The 24,294-nt window shown below is 40.2% G+C and overlaps 1 protein-coding gene across 2 annotated transcripts in view; it reads right to left on the reverse strand.

The window, feature by feature from the left end:
• The window catches only part of ube2e3 (ubiquitin-conjugating enzyme E2E 3 (UBC4/5 homolog, yeast)), a 167,863-nt gene extending 144,269 nt beyond the window's left edge, over positions 1 to 23,594 (reverse strand). Inside the window, exons 1-3 of one of the 2 annotated variants that reach the window (XM_080198895.1) lie at positions 23,298 to 23,594; positions 22,435 to 22,624; positions 21,945 to 21,995 (exon numbers count right to left, since the gene is read on the reverse strand). In XM_080198895.1, coding sequence (XP_080055021.1) covers positions 21,945 to 21,995; positions 22,435 to 22,619 — 236 coding nt within the window. In that variant the 5' untranslated portion in view covers positions 22,620 to 22,624; positions 23,298 to 23,594. Of the gene's footprint in view, positions 1 to 21,944; positions 21,996 to 22,434; positions 22,625 to 22,839; positions 23,006 to 23,297 lie in introns of those variants that run through there. The other variant, XM_080198894.1, reaches the window with a different exon arrangement.
• Positions 23,595 to 24,294: the final 700 nt, after the last annotated feature.

The raw sequence follows: 24,294 nt of genomic DNA on the forward strand, positions 1-24,294 counted from the left end.
CTTGTGCTATCCCCATATCCCTTAGATGTAATTAGTATCAGAAATCTATTGATACCTATTTTGAATATTATGACCAAGTTTCCACAACCCTCTGGCACACAAAATTTCAAGGATTCACCATGCCAAGTGAATAAATTCCTCATCACAGTCCTGACTATCTTATCCCTAATTCTGCGACAATGTCTGCTGATTCTGGGCTTCCCCGACAGGTGAAACATTCCTTCTGCATCTAGCCAGTTCAGTAAATCTCATTCTTTCAGACCTAGCCCCCTCAAATCTCTCCTTTTAAGACAATCCTGATCTCCCAATCTGGTGAACTTTTGTTGCACTCGCTCTGTGGCAAATATATCCTTCCTTGAGTAAAAGGTCCAAAGTGTGCACAGCAGTCCAGGTTTGTTCTAAATCAAGCTTCCATAAAATTGAAGAAATACATCTTTACTCCTGTACTGAAGTCCTGTTGTGATAATGGCCACTATACCAATTACTTTCCTCGCTGGTTACTGTACCTATATGTTAACTTGTGACTTATGATCAAGGACACCCAGGTCCTTTGAGGCATCAACACATCCCAATCTCTCATCATTTTAAGAAATAAGACAAGAAATAGGAGGAGGAGTAGGCCATCTAGCCCTTCGAGCCTGCCCCGCCATTCAATAAGATCATGGCTGATCTGATCATTCCTACTAAAGTAGGGATCACCATTATCCCTACTAAAGTGGATAACCTGACACTTATGCATATTATATTTCATCTGCCACGTTCTTGCCTATCCACAAAGCCTTTCCAAATCCTCTTGAAGCCTCCTTACGTCATTGTCACAACAACATGTCACCAGCAAACTTGGAAATATTACATATGGTCCCAAATCCAATTCATTGATATAGATCGTCAACAATGGTGCCTAAACCCACTCCCATCTACACCCCCCACAAAGTATTGATCCTTGCGGTATCCCACTACTCACATCCTACCAGCCTGAGAATGACATGTTTATTCGTACTCTGTTTTCTGTCCATTAACCAAATTACAATTCACACCAGTATACGTGCTCTAATTTTGTTAACTGGCCTCTTAAGTGAGATTTTGTGGAGTCTGTGTGGAGTTTGTACATTCTCCCTGTGTCTGCGTGGGTTTCCTCCCACAGTCCAAAGATGTGCAGGTTAGGTAGATTGGCCATTCTAAATTACCCCTTAGTATCCTGAGATGCATAGGTTAGAGGGATTAGTAGGTAAATATATGGGGATAGGGCTGGGGTGGGATTATGGTCAGTGCAGACTCAATGGGCCGAATGGCCTCTTTCTGCACTGTAGGATTCTATGATGCTATGATCTTATCAAAAGCCTTCTAGAAAACCAAATGCACCTCGTCCACTGATTTTTATCTGTTCTGTCCCTGACATTCTCAGAAAACTCCTCCAGCTTCGTCAAATATAATTCCCCTTTCACAAATCCATGCAGACTCTATCTGATACTACAATTATTTCCCAAATGCTCAATTATTGCATCCTTCATAATTGATGCTAGCACTTTCTGCACTACTGACATCAGTTGCCATCTGATCTGTGAACTAACTCCATATACCCACATCAGTCCCACTGAACAATTCCCCAACCTCAAAATTTGGACTTACTGTCTGTTGAACAGAGTATATCCTAACATTACAAATAAGGTAGTGAGAAACTCAGCACCTCCTTACTACTGTAAATTTTGATCAAATCACTCCATAACATTGTGAATTCCAGAGACTACACCCCTAGTTTATGTAATCACTCCTTGTAATTTAACTCTTGGAATCCAGATACTATACTGCTATGTGTATGCCACACTCTCTCAAAAACCATAAAGGCCAGCATTCCATTCGTCTTTTTGATTATGTTCATGATATTTTGATGGTGTGCACTTGGAACTCCAAGTTCTGCCAACTTTTGCTCTTTTTTTCCCATCCATATGCTTAATGAATTTAATTATGCACACCGATATCAAGGTAATGTGTGCCATTGGTCGAAACACAAAATCTCTGTATTCTTTTGTTCTCTTTGAAGAATAAAAAAATACCAAAATGATCAATTCACAACCAGCGACTTGGTAATATGCTGGTCCATAAACTACCAGGTTTACTGAATTGAATTTTACCTTTACTACAGAAGCATTTGAACTCTCAACCTCTTTCAGTACCATAACTACTACATTAGCGTAGACAAAAGAAGCATGTTATTTTAGAATACAGCTTGTATTTTAATCATTTGACAGAACAAAAGTTGAATTGCGAGCAAAGACAAGGATCTGGTTTCAATTTGGCAAACTCAAGACAGAAAATGAGGAAAAGGCAAATTGAATTTTTCAGCTGATTAAGTGTCTTTCTTACTTAAAACTGCCACAAATAATGGGAAAAATATTGCCGTAATTAATTCACAACAACTAACAATCACACAAGAGGTAAAGTGCCTCTAAGTTTGGGGCGAGGTTGGCTCTAGAGGGCAAAGGTCAGAGACACAGTGTCCTGTAAATTTTGCATACATTTAAGGGCAAACTACAGCAGGGAGCAGGAAAGCATGTGTTGTGGTGAAAATAGAATGGAATTCCAGGAGGGAGAATGGCTGTTGAGGCAGTTTTTGGGAAGTAGTGGCATTTATTCCTTCTGCAACTTTTAAATTAAAATCTACAAATTATGAAATAAACTGGATTACCATTTTTGAAGCAAGCCATCTCTCAATGCATGCACAAACAAATTGGTGGTGTCTGGAAGCATGAGATTTAAAATACCCCATGACATAATCTCAAGAGCCTTCGTATTATTTGGAGATCCGCTCCAGAAGACAAAACTTTCCAAAAACTGCCGAGAAATGCTATTCAGTTTTTTCTTAATGCATTGCATGCCTTTGGGGCCAATATCCTTTAATAATTCTACAGAACCAACTACAGTAATATGGTTAAATCAGTGGTGTTAACTGGTCCAAAAATCCTCTTAACTATGAGAACCTACTCCCAAATTAGCAATTATTCCAACACCTCTCTCAGCTTGTTTGTTTTCCCAACACACCACTTCCCACCCCAATACTTTCCCCCTCTCGTGTGCTGCTTCCAACGCGCTTCCCTTCACCCAAAATCTTGCTCTCAAGAGAAGGGCAGTGAGAGGGAGGGAGGGAGTAATGGAGAAAGAGAGGCTGCAAGCGAGAGTCAAGGAGGGAAACAGTGCACAAGATGGAAACAGCACGCCGGCCATAAGACAGACAAAGCTGACGTATTATCTCTACTCTTACCAATCAACCAATTTCCGAACCAGATCAATATTTATCTTCAATTCCATGAGTTTCAAATTTAACAAAGTCTCATTGGACGGATGTCATCACATGCCTTCTGAAAGTCCAGATAAAGAACATTCCTTTGTCCACAACTTCAGCCATCTCTTAAAAACTTAGATCAATCAGACTCATCTATATTGGCTGGGCCTTCACAAATCCATGGTGGCTCTCCGATTAACTGATTTTTTTTTAAAAAGCAGTCACTGCCAATTTTCCAACAAACGTTCAGTTAACTGTATGGTTCTTCTGCACCCCCCCCCAAAAACCCCACCCCGATCACCCTTCTTAAAAAGCTAAATGACACATACAACTTTCCAACATAAAAGGAATGGTTCCCAAAGTCAGGAGCATTTGTTATATTTAGTGCATCTGCAATTTTTTCACTTGCACCCTTTAAAATCGTAGGAAGGTAAACTATCTGGCCCTGGGGATGTGTCACTTTGGCACATAAATCTGGTTAATTACTGTTGTTTTCTTACATAAATTTTGGCAAATTTCTGACCTTGATTCAATATTAGTTTCCTCAGGATGTCTGGCATGCTGACATCTTCCTGTTGTCAATACGAAACCAAGTAATTTATGCTTATTTTCACAGACAATATCACTATCAGTTTAAGGGGGCCATATTGTTCTTTGACTTGTAGAATATAAATATTATTTTAAAAAGAACACCCATGAACAGTTTCCATGCAATAAAATTATCTTGTATTGGGGAAAAAAATTCTTGCTGGTTTCAAAAGGAGTATGAAACTAAGCCATCAGAAAACATAACAACTGATTGTAAAAGTTTAAAACTGACAAAAACGAATGTAAGCCTCTTACAGTCAGAAATGGGAGAATTCATAACGGGGAACAAAGAAATGGCTGAGAAACTAAATTCATACGTTGCTTCTGTCTTCACAAAGGAAAACATGAATAATGTATCAGAAGTTCTGAGAGAAACAAGTGTTGGTGAGGAGCTGAAGGATATCAGTATCAGTAGAGAAGTGGTTTTGAGGAAATTGGTAGGATTGAAGGTGAATAAATCTCCAGGACCTGATAATCTTCATCCTAGAGCACTTAAGGAAGTAACCCTGGATAGAGTAGATCCATTAGTGCTCATTTTCCAAAATTCTTTGCATACTGGACTGTTTCCTACAGATTGGAAGGTAGCTATTGTAGGCCTGCTAATTAAAAGGGAGGGAGAGAGGAAAAACAGGGAACGAGGGACCAGTGAGCCTAACATCAGCACTGGGGAAGTTGCTAGAGTCCAGTATCAAGGATTTCATGGCTCAGCATCTGGAAAGCAGTGGTATAATTAGACAAAGTCAATATAGATTTACATATAGAATGGGGAAGTCATGTGTGATGAATTAATTGGAATTCTTTGAGGGTGTAACTAATAGAGTTGACCAAGGAGAACTGGTGGATGTGGTTTATTTAGACTTTGAGAAGGCTTCCAAAAAAGTCATATAAAGCAGACTATGTAAAGTTAAAGCTTATGGGATTACAGGTAGCGTCTTGAGATGGATAGAAAACTGGTTAGCAATTGGGAAGCAAAGAGTTGGCATGCCTAAATAGGTCATTTTCTGATTGACAGGCAGTGATTAGTGGGGTACCACAGGGATCTGTGCTAGGATCCCAACTGTTCACATGACACATTAATGATTTGGAGATGGAAACTAAATGCATTACTTCCAAATTTGCAGATGATACAAAGTTGGGTGAGAAGGTAAGTTAAGAAGAGGATGCAGAGATGATTCAATGATTTGGACAGGCAGAGCGAGTGGGCATATGCATGGCAGAAGCAGTATAATGTGGATAAAGCTGAGGTTATTCACTTCAGTAGCAATAATAGAAAGACAGATTGTTATTTGAATGAGAGTAAATTGAGAGAGGTGGACGAAATGCGTTATTTTCAGGTTGACAGGCGTGACTGGTGGGATACTGCAGGGAAGGATCAGTATTTGGGATCCCAGCTGTTCACAATCTACATCAATGATTTGTATTTGGGGGATTAAATGTAATGTTTCCAAGTTTGCAGATGTCAAGTGAGGATACAAAGATACTTCATGATATTTGAAGAGGCAAAGCGAGTGGGTAACCCTTTTGTAGTTGAAATGAGAATAAATGTGAAATTACTCACTCTCTTTGATTCAAAAGAAATAGTGTTTTTTAAAATCGAGAGAGGCTGTGAAGTGCTGATTTCCAAAATGAGATAAGTAACCTTGTTCCTGAGACACTAAAGGCAGGTACAGCATGCAATTAAGACAGCAAATAGTATGCTAGTTTTTATTACAAGAGGATTAGAATATAGGAGCAAAGATCATAGTGCAGAGGGAGGCCATTCAGCCTGTACTGACGAAAATCCCACCCGAGCCCCATTCTCTTAAACAACGTATTTACCCTGCTAGTTCTCTGACACTAAGGGCCAACCGACCATGGCCAATCAACCTAACCTGCACATTTTTAGACTGTGGGAGGAAACTGGTGCACCCTGGGGAAATCCACGCAGACACAAAAAGAACATGCAAACTCCACACAGACAGTGACCTGAGGCTGGAATTGAACTTGGTCCCTGCTGCTGTGAGGCAGCAGTGCTAACTACTGACCCATGTCTTATTATAATTATACAGAACCTGGGTGAGATTGCACCTGGGAGTGGTGTGTGCAGTTTTGGTATCCTTACCAAAGGAAGATACACTTGACACAGAGGAGTGGAACAGAGGTTCCCAAACTAATTCCTGGGATGTCAGGGCTGTTTTAAAGACAGATTGATGAGACAAAGTCTGTATTCACTAGACTTTAGAAGAATGAGGGGTGCTCAATCAGATTCACAAAATTCTTGAGAGATTAGACAGGATGGATCAACATTCATCAAACTAAAATCGGGGATAGAGGGATTGTCCCTTGAGGAAAGATTAATAGGGTGGGCCTTTATTCTCTGGAGTTTAGAAGAAATCTCATTCAAACATTAAAAATTTTTAAAGGGTCCAGGGCAAACATAGGAAGAATGTTTTCCTTCAATGGTGAGAGTCTGGAACCAGGTCTCAGAATAAGGGGCAGGCCAAACAGAATGGACTCAGAGGATGGTGAATCTTTGGACTTCTTTGCTCCAGAGGGCTGTACGAGCTCAAGTTGTTAAGCATGTTCAAGAATGAGATTGATAAATTTCTACATATTAAAAACATCATGGTATACAGGATGGTGCAGAAAAAATGTGTTGCTCTCACTGAATGATAAGTGGACTCCTGAAGGGCTTAATGGCCAACTCCTATTTCTTATGCTATGTTTTCAAAAGGGACATTTCCTGTCTTCCTACACCTGCCTCTCCTCTATTGTAATAGCTCTTCAAGGGATGCTGCGCTCCACATTTCTAACAAACCTAGGCTGGTAAAATACAGAGCAGTATCAAACCAGGAGAAAGTTCACGCAGAGTGACAATTCAATTAAGGTTGCTGTTCTTCAACAGATCCTGGCCAATATCTATAGAAAGAAACGTATATGCGTATACCATATGAGCACACAAAACATACACTGAAATGTCAAAATATGACGATGGATTCCAAACAGTTATGAAGCATAAATACCTGAGCAATGCAACCATATTCTTCGCATATGAATCAGTTAAAGAACTTAAATAGTAATCAGCCATGGTTCTCAAAGTCAGATACATGTAGCTCTGGTACAGCAGATGTTTCAAGGGCTCGAGTTTTCAAAGTGCGATAACTGCACCACTGGGCACAAGGCAGATGATTCTGCTTGCACTTGTGAAAGTGTGTAAAGACAAGCATCATGGTCTGAAACACACCTACACTCCCAAATATTTGTGCCCCAATTTTTACCTTACAACAATTAATATATATGCTGAGTCTTCTAAAAACAAATCACCACTCTGCTCATTATTTCCCTCTCCCAAACCCTTGCCATCCCACTCTGTTTCAAAGCCTTGCTTACAACAAGAGGGACAGAGAGAGCAGGACAGCTGGTGAAAGAGGTGAGCTCCAACAACAAGCTTATCCATCACATTACATAGAACATAGAACATTACAGCGCAGAACAGGCCCTTCGGCCCACGATGTTGCGCCGACCAGTTAAAAAAAAAATGACCCACTAATCTAAACCAATCCCTTTTCGTCCATAAACCTATCCACGGATCTCTTAAACGCCCCCAAACTAGGCGCATTTACAACTGCAGCAGGCAGGGCATTCCAATCCCTCACCACCCTCTGGGTAAAGAACCTACCCCTGACATCCATCCTATAACAACCCCCCCTTAATTTAAAGCCATGCCCCCTCGTGCTAGCTTTCTCCATCCGAGGAAAAAGGCTATCACTGTCCACCCTATCTAAACCTCTAATCATCTTATATGTTTCAATAAGATCCCTTCTTAGCCGCCTTCTTTCTAGCGAAAACAACCCCAAATCCCTCAGTCTCTCCTCATAGGACCTCCCCTCCATACCAGGCAACATCCTGGTAAACCTTCTCTGCACCCTCTCCAAAGCCTCCACATCCTTCCTGTAATGTGGGGACCAGAACTGCACACAGTACTCCAAGTGCGGCCGCACCAGAGTTGTGTACGGTTGCAACATGACGCTGCGACTCCTAAATTCAATCCCCCTACCAATAAACGCCAAGACACCGTATGCCTTCTTAACAACCTTATCTACTTGATTCCCAACTTTCAGGGATCTATGTACACATACACCTAGATCCCTCTGTTCATCCACACTATTCAAAGTCCTCCCGTTAGCTCTATACGCAACACATCTGTTATTCCTACCAAAGTGAATCACCTCACACTTCTCCGCATTAAACTCCATCCGCCACCTCTCGGCCCAGTTCTGCAACCTAAGTCTCCCTGCAAACTATGACACCCTTCCTCACAATCTACCACACCTCCGACTTTGGTGTCATCAGCAAATTTACTAATCCACCCAGCTATACCCTCATCCAGATCATTAATAAAAATTACAAACAGCAGTGGCCCCAAAACAGATCCCTGAGGCACACCACTCGTAACCGAACTCCATGACGAATATTTACCATCAACCACCACCCTCTGTCTGCTATCTGCTAGCCAATTCCTGATCCAATTTCCTAGACTACCCTCAATCCCATACATCTGCATTTTCTGCAGAAGCCTACCATGGTGAACTTGATCAAACGCCTTACTAAAATCCATATATACCACGTCAACTGCCTTACCCCCATCCACCTCTTTGGTCGCTTTCTCAAAAAACTCAATAAGGTTACTAAGGCATGACCTACCTGCTACAAAACCATGCTGACTATCTCCAATCAATTCATTACTCTCCAAATAACTATAAATCCTATCCCTAATAATTTTTTCTAAAACCTTGCCCACAACAGAAGTAAGACTCACCGGTCTATAATTCCCGGGGAAGTCTCTGTTCCCCTTCTTAAACAATGGGACAACATTCGCTATCCTCCAATCCTCCGGTACTATACCAGAGACCAACGACGACCTGAAGATCAGAGCCAGAGGCTCTGTAATCACCTCTCTTGCCTCCCAGAGAATCCTAGGGTAAATCCCATCCGGACCAGGGGACTTATCTATTTTCAAACCCTCAAGAATATCCAGCACATCCCCCTTATCAACTGCAATACTGTCTATTTTACACCCCTGCAACCCAGTGTCCTCCTCAGCTTTATTCATGTTCCCCTGCGTGAACACCGAAGAGAAATATTGGTTCAATGCCTCACCAATCTCTTCCGGTTCCACACACAATTTCCCTCTACTGTCTGTAACTGGCCCTAAACTTGCCCTAACCAACCTTCTGTTCTTGACATACCTATAGAACGCCTCAGGATTCTCCTTAATCCTATCTGCCAAAGTCTTCTCATGTCCTCTTTTAGCCCTTCTTAACTCACTCTTCAACTCCCTCCTAGCCAATCTAAAGCTTTCTAATGCACTACCTGAGCCCTCAAGCCTCATCCGAACATAAGCCTCCTTTTTCTTTTTAACCAACGAAACAACTTTTTTAGTGCACCACGGTTCCCTAGCCCTACCAAATCCTCCTTGCCTGACAGGGACATACCTATCACGGACTCGCAGTAGCTGCTCCTTGAAAAAACTCCACATTTCGGACGTTCCCAGTCCCTGTAATCTCCTAGTCCAACCTATGCTTCTTAATTCTCTCCTAATAGCCTCATAATTACCCTTCCCCCAGCTAAAACTACTGACCCGAGGTTCATGCCTATCCCTTTCCATCACTAAGGTGAACGTAACCGAATTGTGGTCACTATCACCAAAATGCACACCAACTTCCAAGTCTAGCACGTGGTCTGGCTCATTTCCCAGCACCAAATCCAATATAGCCTCACCTCTAGTTGGCCTATCTACATACTGAGTCAAAAAACCTTCCTGCACGCTTTGTACAAAAACTGACCCCTCTAACGAGCTAGAGCTATAGCAATTCCAATCAATATTAGTAAAGTTAAAGTCCCCCATAACAATTACCCTATTACTTTCACTCCTAACCAGGATCGTCTCCGCAATCCTTTCCTTAAAGGTAAATATTTCAGAAATCTGGCCAAAATGATCATTACAGGTGTAGATAAAATAGCAACTGACTGCAGTGGCATGTAAAAAATGTAAATCTAAATGAGGGTTCATAACCAAAACACTTAGTAAAATATTATGCATCATAGTCATAAGTTGCTAGTGTAAAAACATTTTTTTTTTTGGCCAAAGCCATCCACACCACAACCCACATCTAACTGAGAGGAAGTGGCTGATAAGGACAGCATTATATGAAACTCAAAATTTAACAAAGTTTATATTTTGCTGATGTTCAGAAATTCACCAAGTTTTTTGGGAGCAACTGGCAACATTTAAAGTTATACCCAAAGAGGAAGTACAGTAAAAGGAAACAGACTATACATTCACCCTATATGACGGGGGAAACAAAGGTACAACATTTGATCTTTCTTAAGGCGTTCTATTTGAATCAATCCCCAGAAACAGAAATAGCTAATATACATCCTCACAAAAGCAAATGACATCTCTGGGAACAACATGGTATAGAGGTTTAGACATTGGCCTTTTAATACTAGTTCAAACCTATCCCTGAAGAATGGAATCAAAGTTTCTTCTGTTTGGTGGTTGCATGGATTTTTTCTGAAATGAGTTTTGGCACATTTAGTTTCTACCAGCTATAGGTTAGCATAATTTGCCAATGCCATTTTAGACATGCCACAAAAAGGCTGAGAAAAAAAAACACAACACTGGTGCAGTTCGTTTTACATTCCCAAGCAATATCAACATCTGATCAAAACCATATGCTGATATTGCGTTCCTTAAAAGTTTCATCTTTGCACATAATGGATATTTCAATCAACGGCCATTTTAAGCACCCCCTCATTTGATGGCACTACAATAAGCCTCTTCAACATGAATTTATGTCACGCTATGTGACATACAATGTTTGCTACTTTACAGTGCACTTACTGCATCAATTACACAATGGAGTCCCAGAAATCACTCAATGTTTCTGAAAACTTCTCAAGCCCCCTTCAAATAACTGAATGCTTAAAATTTTTTTTTATTTAAACACTAATCTTTTGCTGTGATGGTTAAGGTTTAGTTCACATTTTTTAATTTGTGGACTGCGCTGATGACACCAGTTCTTACCTCTCGACACCACCTCTATCTTTGGGCAGTCAAGGCTGTCAGTTCACGATTCAGTTGCAGATGAAGCAATATTTCCTCCAGTGAACATGGGAAAGACTAAAGGCTTCATTTTTGGCCCCTCCTACAAATTCTGTCTGCTACCAATGCATCGAGGGTGAACCAGAGAATCAAGCTCTGAGCCCTACTCAAACCTAAACTGAATTTACAGCCCCATAACCTGACCAAAGACTCTACACCTCTGCTATCCAACCCATCAGCTGCTGAAATCCTCATTCATGCTTTTGTTGTCTCCAGAACTACTTTTGTCAACGTACTTTCGAACAGCCTGCCATCCTTCATGCTGTTTGAATTTCACCAGGACCACTTGGCTTCAGACTTGATTAAAGTCTAGGTTCATGCAGAAAAAAAGTGGAATTCCAGAGGTCTGACAAGAGGGACTGTCCTTGACATTAAGACAACAACAAGGAGCACTGATAAAAGTGAAATCATTTAAATCAAGGACAAATTCTCCAGTGACTGGAGTCATTCCCAGCACAAAAGGAAAATGGTCTAATTGTTTAAGCCAATCAATCCACCCTGCATGAGTTCCTCAGGGCAACCATTTTCAGCTGCTTCATTAATGACTTCCTCCACGACCACCATCACCCCCACCATAAAATTAAAGAGGGGATGTGCCCTAACAACTGCACAGTATTTATATATATTTGCCAAAGAAAGTGAAGCAGTCCATGCCTGATGGGTCTGAACAACAAGTTCAGCGGCACGTAACTTGCTTCCTGACTCGCCAAATCCACTGACTATGGAACAAGTCAGGAGGGTGATGGATTTGCCCGGATGTGTGCATCTCCAGCAATACTCAAGGAGCTGGGGAACATCCAGGACATAACAGCCTGCTTAGTTGGCATCTCAGATCACTAAAAAGGCAGGCTGAGTTGAACAGTGCTCAGAATATGAATTCATTTTTTTAACTATTATTTTTAATCATCTTCCTTAATTCAGCAAGATCAGGCTGGCACTAATAAAATTCATTAAGTTTCAACAAAAATTTCTGGGGTTACAATATTACTTATGACTCAACCTAACTGGTCAAGACTAGAGAAACTAATCAATTCAGATTATTTCTTTGGGCAGCTTACATCATGTGTCTCTCAATCAGGCTACTAAAAGTTCAAATTTCAACATTTTGTAAACACAGGTGACATATTTTATGTAAGCCACAAATACTATTAAATTATTAAAAAGAAACAAAAACATAAAAACGTGGCGCAGCTCAGAAATTAAAATAAATTCACCTATTAACATCCTGCCAAACTGATTTGAAGAGCTAATTTTTCAACATAACTGAAGCAGTTTTTTTTAAAACCCTTAAACAATATGCATTTTAATTCACTAAACATGAGGTTAAAGTGTATTGCTAATAATATAAACTGACAGCGTCATGAGCACTTTGTTGTCTATTAAACTTGGTAAATCTGCATCCCAAGAACTTATTCTGCAACAGAATGGAGACATTTGGCCAAACTGATGCAGTAAAAGTTCATGTTCTACTCCAGTTAAGCATATAAATCGAACATTACTGAAGAAGATGCTATCTTTCAGCCACCCTCTCAAGTGGGCATAATAGATTCCATGGCAACATTTGCAAGTTTCCTTGGTCTCTCAATACTTAGCCCTTAACCATAGCTAATACAAAAGGAAGACAGTTGGGTTTGTTGCAGCCTAATGATTTCAGCCCCAAAACATTCCTATAGATCCTCAGGATGAAGGGCCTCAGTCCAACCATCTTTAATGCTTCTTCATTGACCTTCCTGCCATCATAAGATCAAAAGTGGGAATGTTTGCTGATGATTGCAGAATGTTCATTTTCTTTCACAATTCCTCAGAAAATGAGTCAAGGTCTGGACAACATTTATGCCTGGGTTAATAAATATCAAGCACCATTTGCAGCAAACAAATGCCCAGTCTAAATACCTCCTTACATCATTCAATATTACAATCATTAGAACCTCCATCATCAACATTTCGGGTGTCACCATTGACCAGAGATTGAACTGGACCAGCCACAAGTATTCTACATCAAGTGACTCACTTCGTAACTCCCCACAGCCTTTGCAACATGTATTTAGGGGTCACAAAATACTTTCTACTTGCCTTGTTGAATGCTGCTTCAACACTACATCCACCACCTTAAAATTCCATTTAAAATTTACCCTCCACTAGCAGGGCAAAGCAGCATCACTGACAAGATACTTTGCAGCAACTTGGCAAGACTTGTGGTCATAACTTCCAAATTAATGTGTGCTCCTCTAGTCAGGAGGACAGGGCAGCAAGAGCAAGGGAATAAATACCACCTACTGCAAGTTTCCTCTCTAGCTCCACAAAATCCTGACTCTATAACAGCATGAACAGTTACTTCTGGATATCTTCCAGATTGGCAATTGAATATTTGAGTATAAGAACAGCAGCAACTGTATTCTCTGTATACCTATTCAATAATGATTTGCCACTTTGATGTGAAGTATATGGGTCAGTCTCAGCCAAGAACTATATCTGCCATTGTAAATTAGTAGTGGGACTGAATTGCTATGCTCCCTATGTACAAACACTGATCACAACTGAAAGGAAGGACCTGCACTTATGTTGTGCCTTTTAAACCTCAGGACATCACAAATTGCTCAGGCAAAGTGGTGTAGTCAATGTCACAATTTCACACAGCAAGGCTCTAAAACAGTTGTGATATAAATAAACAGATGATCTGTTCTAATTTTAATTTATTAATTCACAAAATGTGGCATTGCTGGCATTTATTGCTTATCTTAATTGCAGTTGGGAAGGTGGTAGTGAGCTACTTTTTAAAAACTCCGCAATGCAATCTGTAAACTGAAGGTACTTGCAGAGCATTAGAGCCACAGAATCCTTACAATGCAGGAGGCGATTCAACTCTCCAAAAGACAATCTTTCCCAGGCCCATCCACCCCCGCCCTACCCCCGTTTATCACAGCCAATTCACCTAACCTGCACATCTTTGGACTGTGGGAGGAAACTGTGGAAGCATCCAGAGGAAACCCACACAAACACAAGAAGGACATGCAAACTCCACACATAGTCACCCAAGCAGTTTCAGGATTTTGACCAAGACATGGAACTTAGAAAGCAGCACAGCAGTCATGTTCCGGACCAGAGACAACTATGAGCAACATCAAAGAAAGATTGCAATAGCAAAACATATGCTCCTATTATGAACTAATTGAAGATACAAAAGTCTGAGGTCATGTACTAACCAACTTAAGAACATCATCTTCCCTGCAGCAGTCCGACTTTTTAATTGACTTACCTTGCATTAAGTTGATCTTTCTCTACACCCTAGCTATGACTGTAAGACTACATTCTGCACTTTCCTTCTCTATGTTTTGTCTGCATAGCGTGCAAGAAACAACACTTTTCACTAATGTTAATACATGTGACATAATAAATCAAACTTTGGCTTGTTTATATCACTCGTCTGGAGAAGATGTCAGCCATACCCTTAATGGTGCAAACTTGTCTGTAGATACATGACAACCATGTTACAGTTTATCTCTGAGAACACGCCACAGAAGCACACATTTTGCCATTTTCCAAGACATTGCTTAGAATTGCCTCAGGTCTGGAGCACAATTGTCAAACTGGCCTGCACTTTTAAAATCATTCCTCAAATTTAACAAATCCAGGCAAGTGCAACTGCTTATTGATGGACCAAAGCATTCAGGTGCAAGTCAGTCACCATTTTGACATTACACATTGTTTATGCAGGATTTTATTATGTAACATAAATTTGCTATACTGCAATTCACTCTCTAGGAGGTGCTGGTCACATTGACACACAGCCATTGTCAAGGGGGTGTAAATTAGGTTCCAACAAACATGTAGCTTTAATGAGCCTTCAACTGTTAACTCTCCCATGGCATTGCTCATTGTCAGTGAATCTCTTGTTTACTCAATATGGATATTATGCCCCCTGGAGATAACATTGCAGTTTGTTGTTCATCAGTGGCCAAAGTAGAATGTACTCAACTTGAAAGAACACAACTGTGGAAAGACGCACATCTCTCTGTCAATGTCCAATTGTGGTTAGTTGCTGGAACGTTTACATTTTTAAAATTAACACACTGATATTCAGAGTAAACAGCTTTAAAGTATTTTTCCTGGCAGAACCAACTCAATTGCAATGAGAAAAAACACTGAGCCAATTACATTTATGGAACACAAAACAAGCTCTAAATGTGTTGAGTCTTCCCCCACCATAATTTGAAATAGTGGGGACACCGCACATGTTCACATTACAGAAAACTAAAGCCAGCACAGTCACAGCTTCAGGTAAAAAAAAAGAGCCAAGACTTGTGGAGGATGCTAAAGTATTACTTAATGAGGGCATCAAAAGACCTAAAAAAAAAATCAATGGATGTGATCTTACTGACCATTCGCCCCACATCCCATTGTGGAGAATTAGGCATCCAACCAAATTCATTGCAACACGATTAAAAAATCTCGTTGGCATGAATGGTGGTAACATTCCAGTCAATAGATAAATTTGTACAATTGAGAAAACTGTTGCTTCAACCTTCTACATTGGAAGTTTTGGTTACTTTGGAAAAGAAAAATCTGCAAGTTTTTTTTGCTTTGAAAGAAATTTGCACAACTTGTGGGAATCCAATAACCAGATCACACTGTGGCAAGTTTACAGTCAAAAGGGATATAGAATGACAAAAAGTTGATTGTTATAAAGATACATCAACAGAAAATGAAATTGTGCAAAAGGATGCATGCTGACCAAGATTAACAGTTACAATTATCAACATTTTCCTTCTCTTTTGGACTTTTTACCCCTCCCACCTCCGTCCCCATGGCCCCTTCTTTTTTTTTTACAACCTCTGAAGCAGATAATACACAGCAAATAACTAAGAAGTGAACAGGTTAAGAGCTGAATGCCAGGTGTTTGGTCATATTGCGTAAAGAGCAGGCAATCTGGTCACACTGGGGGTAATTTTGGCATGTGGTAGACTGGAGAGGGGTCCCACATCTTGACAACACGATGAGACTACTGGGAGTTTTTCAATTTGGGGGGTGAGGAATTCAGTATCATAGCAGAAGAAATCAGAGATTTGGCATTACTGAGGGGTGGAGAAAAAAACAAGGAGAAACATATTTGTAGCCATAAACTTGAGCTAAAAATACTTAAGCAACAGAAGAAAATCTAGGATGGCATGCTGCTCCCAAATGGTCTAATGTTGCATGGTTTTGAATTGAATGACGATTCTGTACATTCTATGTTATATTTGCCCGATTCAGCTCTTTTGTTGGTCATCCATCCAAGTAAGAGAAAGACGCCTTTCAGTGAAATCAACATAGCAAGGAAAATTAAAAACTTGCACTGATAAAGCTGAAGCCTGAACTGCACGCGAGATTGAAGCTGATCAGACACAGTTAGCATGAAACGAAGAAACTACTTAAAATAAAAGCTTACAAAGTATTTACAGACACATCCATTAAGTAACAAAATCTGAATTATATAGAAATCCAAATAATAAACTAATTTTGGGAGAGCCAATTTCACAGGAGGGAGAATTGACCTGGTCCACGTAAATTGGGCTTTGAAATGAAAATTACGAGACAAGGCTGGAATGGAACAATGGCACTAATGAGTCCAGCCACTATAGGCTAGCCAGTTTAACCTCAGTCATGCAAAAACTTTCAAAACAATAATCCAGTACAAAATTATTTGCTTGGACAATATGAATTAAGGATAACCAGTATGAATTTGCGAAAGGCAAATAGCATTTAACTAATTTGAGATTTTTTTGAAGCAGCAATAGAGAGGGTTGATGAGGCAATGCTGAACATGTGATACATGGCTTTCAAAATGACACTGCATAAAGTGCCACACTTCAGGTTGCCAGCCAAGTTAAATCCACAGAATAAAACAGACAGTGGCCACATGAATACAAACTTTACTGAGTGACAGGAAACAGAAGCAGGAGTGAATTACTGTTTCCAGGCATGTGACTGGAAAACACATTTCCGATGGAAGATAAAACTGGTCAGAACAAAATGAAAATCAAATGAAGCATACAGTTGCTATATGGGGTACAGATGCAGAGGGACCTGGAGACATTTGTGCACGAATTGTTGAAAGTTGCAAAAGCAGTTAATAGAGCATATGGGTGTAGATTACAAATGCAAGGAGGTTATGGTGAATCTTTGATGAAACACTGGACACTACACTTTAGGATGGCTGGGAAAACATTGGAGAGGGTGCAAAAAATATTTATGAGAATGGCTCCAGGGATGAGGAACTTCAATTATGTATGTATATAGTTTGGAGAAGCTCAGACAGTTCTTGAAGAGAAGTTTTGAAAGAAGTGATAGAGCTATTTAACATCATGAGGAGTCTGAACAAAGTAGGGAGGGAGAAACTGCTCCCATTGGCAGAAGAATAGGGAACCAGAGGACCCTGATTTCAGGTGAATGGCAGAAGAACTAGAGGTGACATGATTAAAAAAAACTTATTCATGCAGCAAGTGGTTAGGATCTGAAGTGCACAATCTGAGAGTGTGGCAGAGGCAGAATTAAATCATGGCTTTCCAAATGGAATTGGACAGTTGGCAAAAATTCCAGGGCTATGGGAAAAAGCCAGATGAATGGGACTAGCTAATTTGGTCTTACAGACCCATCACGCCATGGGGAAAGGGCCTCCTCTATGTTGTAACCATTTTTTGATACATGAGCAGAATTGTATCCACGAGTTCTAGGCACAGCGAATTTAGTAAGTGTATGAATCTGCCAAAACAGCACGAGATAGACTAGTGTTTTCTTGGTTGTGTAACAGTTTGGATGACTGAAGAAATGCTACATGAAGTATGTGCACACAGAACATTAAGGAATTTATTAAAACACCATTCTATTTCATCAAGGTACGCTGCAATGCATAAAAGCAGAAAATATTAAATGTTGTTTTCATGAAAAAAATCCAAAATTGGATAGCATTTCATTATTATTCAACTTATGATACCCTTAATATAGCAAGCTGAAGGCCAATGAATACTTTAGACAAAAAAGCACAGCACTGATTTTAGAAGTAAGTTTTTTTAAAAAATATGAAGATGACACGTGAATCTTGCATTTGACCAGAGTTTAATGCAAACTTGCTTTTGGAATACTGGAACTTACGGCATTTTGGTAATGAAAATATGAATCAAGAGCTTAAAACCTAAGCACTACTAAGTATTAGAACAATTCACTCACACTGACCCAATGCGATGCTAGCAATAGCACAAGTTTAGTAAGCAATAGTAATTCATGCAAGGTATTTGTGGACATATTTCTTAACACCCATTTCATATAGACACTGGTCTTTATGATAATTAATAGAGGATATATACATCTCATACTTCAAAACAGCCCATTACACTGAAGATTGTGTAATTATAAAAAACAATACATAGATATTTGAGTTATAATACTCTAATAAGTGTAAATAGTGTCTTGATAAATGTAAACCAGAAGAAAATTAGCTTCACTTATGCCCCAAAATAAATTTCACCAAAAAAAAAATCACACCTCTTGGGAAAAAGATCAAGTTTCTTATTTGAGAGACCCAAGCCTCAGGCATTTAATTAGTTCCACCGACCCATGCCATGTAGTGCAAACCAGCCCAAAGGCCACGGACACGCTCCAAAGACTGAAATTATAACAAAGGAATGAAGTTTCCCAACTGTTAACATGGTTAACTTTAGGTTGAGGAGTAACAGATCATCTCTGGCTGCTTTGAAATCACAGATCATGCAACTGCTTTAGAACTGCTATTGATAATCATCATTGCCAGAACAGCCTTAATAGGAAAGCAGACCTTGCTTGTGAATTTCCATGGAGACAAAAATGGCTTTTTTTTAAAAAGTAATCTTCAGGTCATAATTTTGTGTTCCAAAGAACCAAGTTCTTCAAATGTCCAGGCCATCACACCAAGCAAAAATGATCTATTATTCATTTATTTCACTGATATGTAGTACTGGACTGCAAATTAGCTATCAAGCTTGCTGACAAGGACTTAACTTCAAAGACTGTAGCCTGTTAATCACTGAGCAAGATTCAGGGGATGTGAATGGCACTTGAACACTCCCAAGTCTTTCAATGTCCCAAAAACAAATGAAAGAAAGGGGCTTTCCACCAACTTTTTCTCTTTAAAATGACAAGAAAGACATCGTACTTAAAATCATATCTAGAATATATTTTGACGATCCAGGCACAGTGCAAGGACCAAACCTTTTTTTAAAAAAAAGCTGCCAGATATAATCCCCTCTCAAAGGAAAATCATCAGTTGATCTTTACAGTATAATCAAATCCTCCCTTTTGGAAACACACATAACTTCCTTGCAAATTACCACCATATCTCCCAACTTCTCTCTGAAGTCCTCAACTGAACTGTCACATCTCAAATCATGCCCAAATTTCCTGTAACTCAACATTTGAGTTTTTCATCTCTTGTGTGGTAATGAAACTACCCTAAACAATGCAACAAATTGCATCCCATGTGACTTACAACCATGAAGCACTCTTCATCCTGTCTGCAGCCTTTGACAAGGTTGAACACGTTTCCTGTCCTCCACCAACTCCTGCAAGCCAACCGAGTAGGACTGCCCTTGGCTTTTATCCATTTATATCTGACCTGTCTTGACTGCAGATTCTCCTGTAATGGGCTCCTTCTACAAGTGCAGTTCTCAAGTTCTCATGTCCATTCCTCCAAGTCTGACCTCTTTTATGACCCTCTTCTTCCTATGTTGCACCATCAGGAAATCCCTCACTAGTGCACCATGCCTCTCTTCTCCTTTAAGGTATATGTAAAAACTACCTCCTAAACGAAGTTTTTGGTTACCGATTATAACGTATTTTCTCCAGTCAGATGTAACTGTCTGTTTGATTACATACCTAAGAAGTGCCTTGAGACAAGTTTCTTCCATTATGATGCTACATAAACATGTTTCCTGTAAAAATTTCCAGAAAGGAATTTCAATTCCTTTAAGCACCTTGATGCCCACACCACACTCTCAAGCAGTGCGTTCCTGATCCTGATCACTTGCTGTGTGAAAAAGGATTTCTTTATGCCTCCACTGTTTTTATCAATCACCTTCAATCTGTGCCCTCCAGTTCTCAATGCTGCCACCACTGAAAATAGCATCTCCCTATCTACCAGAAGAAATTGGCCATTTTTGCTTTAAAACCCGAGTCAACACCAAACGGATAAATTTTCTATATTAATCAAAAACCACAGAAAACGGGGGACTATCAGCCTGTCATTACTTCTTAAACTCATTCTTCCATTTAATTAAAAAAAAGCATGAATACACAAATTAATCTGTATTTATCAAAAACAGCTCCACCTTAAATAAAGATCTCAGTTTAAGTGCATTGCTATTTTCTTCAAGAATGTATCATAAACCAGACACTTTAAAATTCCGCCATAGACATTCATCTTGAATGAGTTACAAAATATAAATATTTCACTGCAAGAAACAAGAAGCGAATGTGTGATCATTTAAGCTTATGGGTCCCTCATTTTATATTATGCCAATTTAATGCGAAAATCACATTTCATCAAGAAGGAAACAGGAACTTAAGTCCAGCTTCAAATTCAATTTTGAGGGGGCTTTAAAGTTTGACACTGAAATCACAACATTCAATAAGTTCTAAATTTCAATTTGAATTCAAAGACTCAGTGATTTGATTAATGAAAAGCCAAATTGAATCATGAACTTTGGTCATCCCCAGCAAAACTTTGCATACCATTCCACTTCCTCCCAAAATATGGGGCCAGTTGTGCAACACAGTATCCCCAGTTCACACTGGTCTAAAAATATAGAACAGCAACAAATCTGAAGTATTCTGAATAAAACTTTGACTTGAAGTCAAAGCATTTTGTGACTAACAACCAAAATTCCAATGTCTTCTCATAAACCAATTGATAAATATCAACCATGAGCGTTCTGCTTCATTATATTTTTCACATGCATTGCAAAGGTTAAATTATGAGAATTATTTTTATTTTCAAAATCCAGATTAAGTGGGCTTCTTATTTTTAACTAAAAATGATAAAGCAGTTGCCAAAATTTAATTGACAAATTTACATTAAGGCGCTCCATTCAAACCCAATTTCCACATCTTACAAATTTAATATTTGAACTCGACAACATGAAAAGCTTTTTTCAAAACAATGTAAAATTAAGTCCTGTTGAAATCTGAAAAAGTATCGCTAGCCTGCAAGCAACAGACAAAATACACTGCTGCTTGTGAAACTCATTTGCGCTCAGTAGAATAACAGTTCATCGCTTATTTTACAGAACGAAGACAGATGACCTTATTTCACTCCTCTGCCACACCAAGAACTTTTGCGTTTTCAGACATACCTAGTGTGCATTACTTTAACAGCAAATAAAAGGTGTCAAAAGTTGATTAATCAAGTAAAATTTTAAATTTTAACTGTTCAGTATAGAAGCTAAACCCCAAACAGAATAATTGCCATTTTCCGCAAAGGCTGGACATAAACACCGGATTCAAACAACACAAATTGCAGTCCAACTACAAGTCAAATGCGTTATTCACTCCCCTCCCAAAACGTAAACTTATTGTTGCAGTTTCTCCAGTCATGGAAAAAACAGCATGTGTACCATAACAACAAATTTAAACATACAGCAACACCTAGGAGAACACTAGAAAACCTTTACATATCTCAAGATGTCACCATGCTTTCAGACATAATTTACAGATCCAGAAGTCTATTATTTACAAAGTTATCACTCCCCATAATATATGCTGCAACTCATGCCCTACTTAAGATATTAATTGTCTATTAAATGCCTGTGTGTCCAGGAAACTATAATAGACACACATTTACAGGCATGACACATTTACTTAAATTGCATCACGTATGGTAAATAATCACATTTTGCAACCTGCCAATTGATCCACTTCACTTACCTGCAGTTTGGGGGTGGATCCAGTGTGATTTCTGCGAGCTCCTTTTGAATTCTGAAGAAAATGTAAAAATTAGATTTTTAGTAAACATTGTGCTGCATTTAGATGTATAAGAACGATTATAGTGCCCTCTATCACCATCCTTTTCTCAGCAGCTCACCCAACCAGAGTGGAAAACATGGCTGCTTCCTCTTTGTTCTCAACAGCGTTAAACCCAAATCCCATAACAGGACAAGTTTTCACAAATTTTCACTACATGTCGCTTTTCAATTTATATAATTTAGTCCAAAACGGGTGAAAGGGTATAACAATGATGCAAACAAGGGCAATTTATCCCACTTAAGACCGGTTTTCCCCAAATTGTTCTCTTTTCAAGCTTATATGCAAATGAAGAGAGGAGTGTTTATATTGACATATTTGATAAGGACTTTAAAGGAGAGTAACCGAGATTGGCAAAATGCCGGTGCTCGAGTGCAGAAACAGATATATTTACCTTTTAGCACTGGTAGAGAGTTTGGCTGTGGTTTTGCTGGATACCTTGGGGTCTTTCTTTTTCGGTTGTTGTTGAGAGGATGGTTCTTTCCTCTCCTCTTGCGGGTTGTCACGCTGGTCGGCATCCGAGCTCCCACTGCTTGTGCTCGGACTCTCGTCGTCAGACCTCTGCCTGTCGCTGGACATCTTCCCTGAAGCGTCAAAAAGAAGCCACACAAATTACCACATTCACCAAAGAGGGGGAGGGTGAGAGCCGAAATACTATTTAAAACTAAACGATTCGCGTGGACACCAAGAAACAGTGCTCGTGGTCACAGAGCGGACAGACAGCAGCTCTCTCTCTCTCTTTCCCTCCCCCTCCTCTCTCCAAAGGTTTAAAAACATACTTTGCATCGGATTTACATACCGTCGACGGATATGAGAAACATAATTTCAGGACTGTAAAGTCTGTGCTTCGAGTAAATCAAGTTGTCTTTGTGCTGGGAGGGAATTGGCGAGGGAGGTCATGGGGTGTCTGCTGTAAAAGGAGGTTTTGTTGTGTAAGGTGGCACTGCTCGGGATTTTAACACCACACTGATCTTGATGGTCGTTTAAAGGGGGGGGGGGGAACTAGACTAAGGCAGGAGGCCGTCAGATCTGAAGATCAGGGTCAGAAATCTGTGGCAAGCACGGGTGACTTTTGTAAAAGAAAGATTTATTTTAAATTGTCCTTTTAAAAAAAAGCAGGGCGCTCCAATCAGCGTGGCACAGCAACTGATGCGTAAACTCGGCTCTCTCGACAACCGCTGAACAATGAGGAGGAATTTGTCAAGTTTCCCCACCAAATTCTCTACCTAAAAAGCTGACGGCCAACTTCCTCCTTACCTTAGGGTGATCCGAGCCCGAGGCCTGTGGCCGAAATGTACGGGGGTGGGCAGCCGATGTTTAGGCGAGAATGGGGGGGTTATTTTTGAAGAAAATAGCAAATGTCTACGGGGAAAGAAGGGGGGATCCGAGGGGAGGGGGGTGGGGAGGAAGGAAATTTTTTAAAAAGTGTCAGAAGCCCACGGTCTGAATCATTGAGTCGGGAAGCGAGTGCTATTTCTCCTCAAACAGACACTGGCTCGGGCGGCCGGCTGTTGAATTCGCCTCCCGCCGCCAGCGCTCCGATCGCGCCGAGTCAGCAGCGGCGGCGGCCTCCGAGCGCGCATGCGCGGCGACGGGGGGGGGCACCGGCGCGTGCTGAGGCTAACGGCTCTGCGTTCCATACTCGCCATTCAAACCATGACTGTCTCCCAACTGAACCCCCTTCACACACCACACTGACACACAGCGCTACACCAATAAACACAGCACCCCCCCCCCCACACTAATACACAGCTTTACACCAATAAACTCACCCCCCCCTCACACACACAGCTCCATATAAATAAACTCACCCCCCCTCACTTACACACAGCTCCATACCAATAAATTTACCCCTTCACGTACCACACTGATACACAGCTCCATACCAATAAACTCACCCCCCCTCACTTATACGCAGTTCCATACCAATAAACTTACCCCCTCACTTACACACATTTACACACAGCTCCATACCAATAAACTTATCCCCTTCACACACCACACTGACACACAGCTCCATACCAATAAACTCACCTTCCCCACACACACACACGCACACAGCTCCATATAGATAAACACCCCCTCACTTACACACAGCTCCATACCAATAAACTCACCTTCCCCACACACACACACGCACACAGCTCCATATAGATAAACACCCCCTCACTTACACACAGCTCCATATAGATAAACACCCCCTCACTTACACACAGCTCCATACCAATAAACTCACCCCCCCATACACAGCGCA

Source organism: Carcharhinus amblyrhynchos, chromosome 11 (genome assembly GCF_965287045.1).
Source record: "Carcharhinus amblyrhynchos chromosome 11, sCarAmb.v2.hapA, whole genome shotgun sequence".
In the NCBI taxonomy this organism is placed as follows: Eukaryota; Metazoa; Chordata; class Chondrichthyes; order Carcharhiniformes; family Carcharhinidae; genus Carcharhinus; species Carcharhinus amblyrhynchos.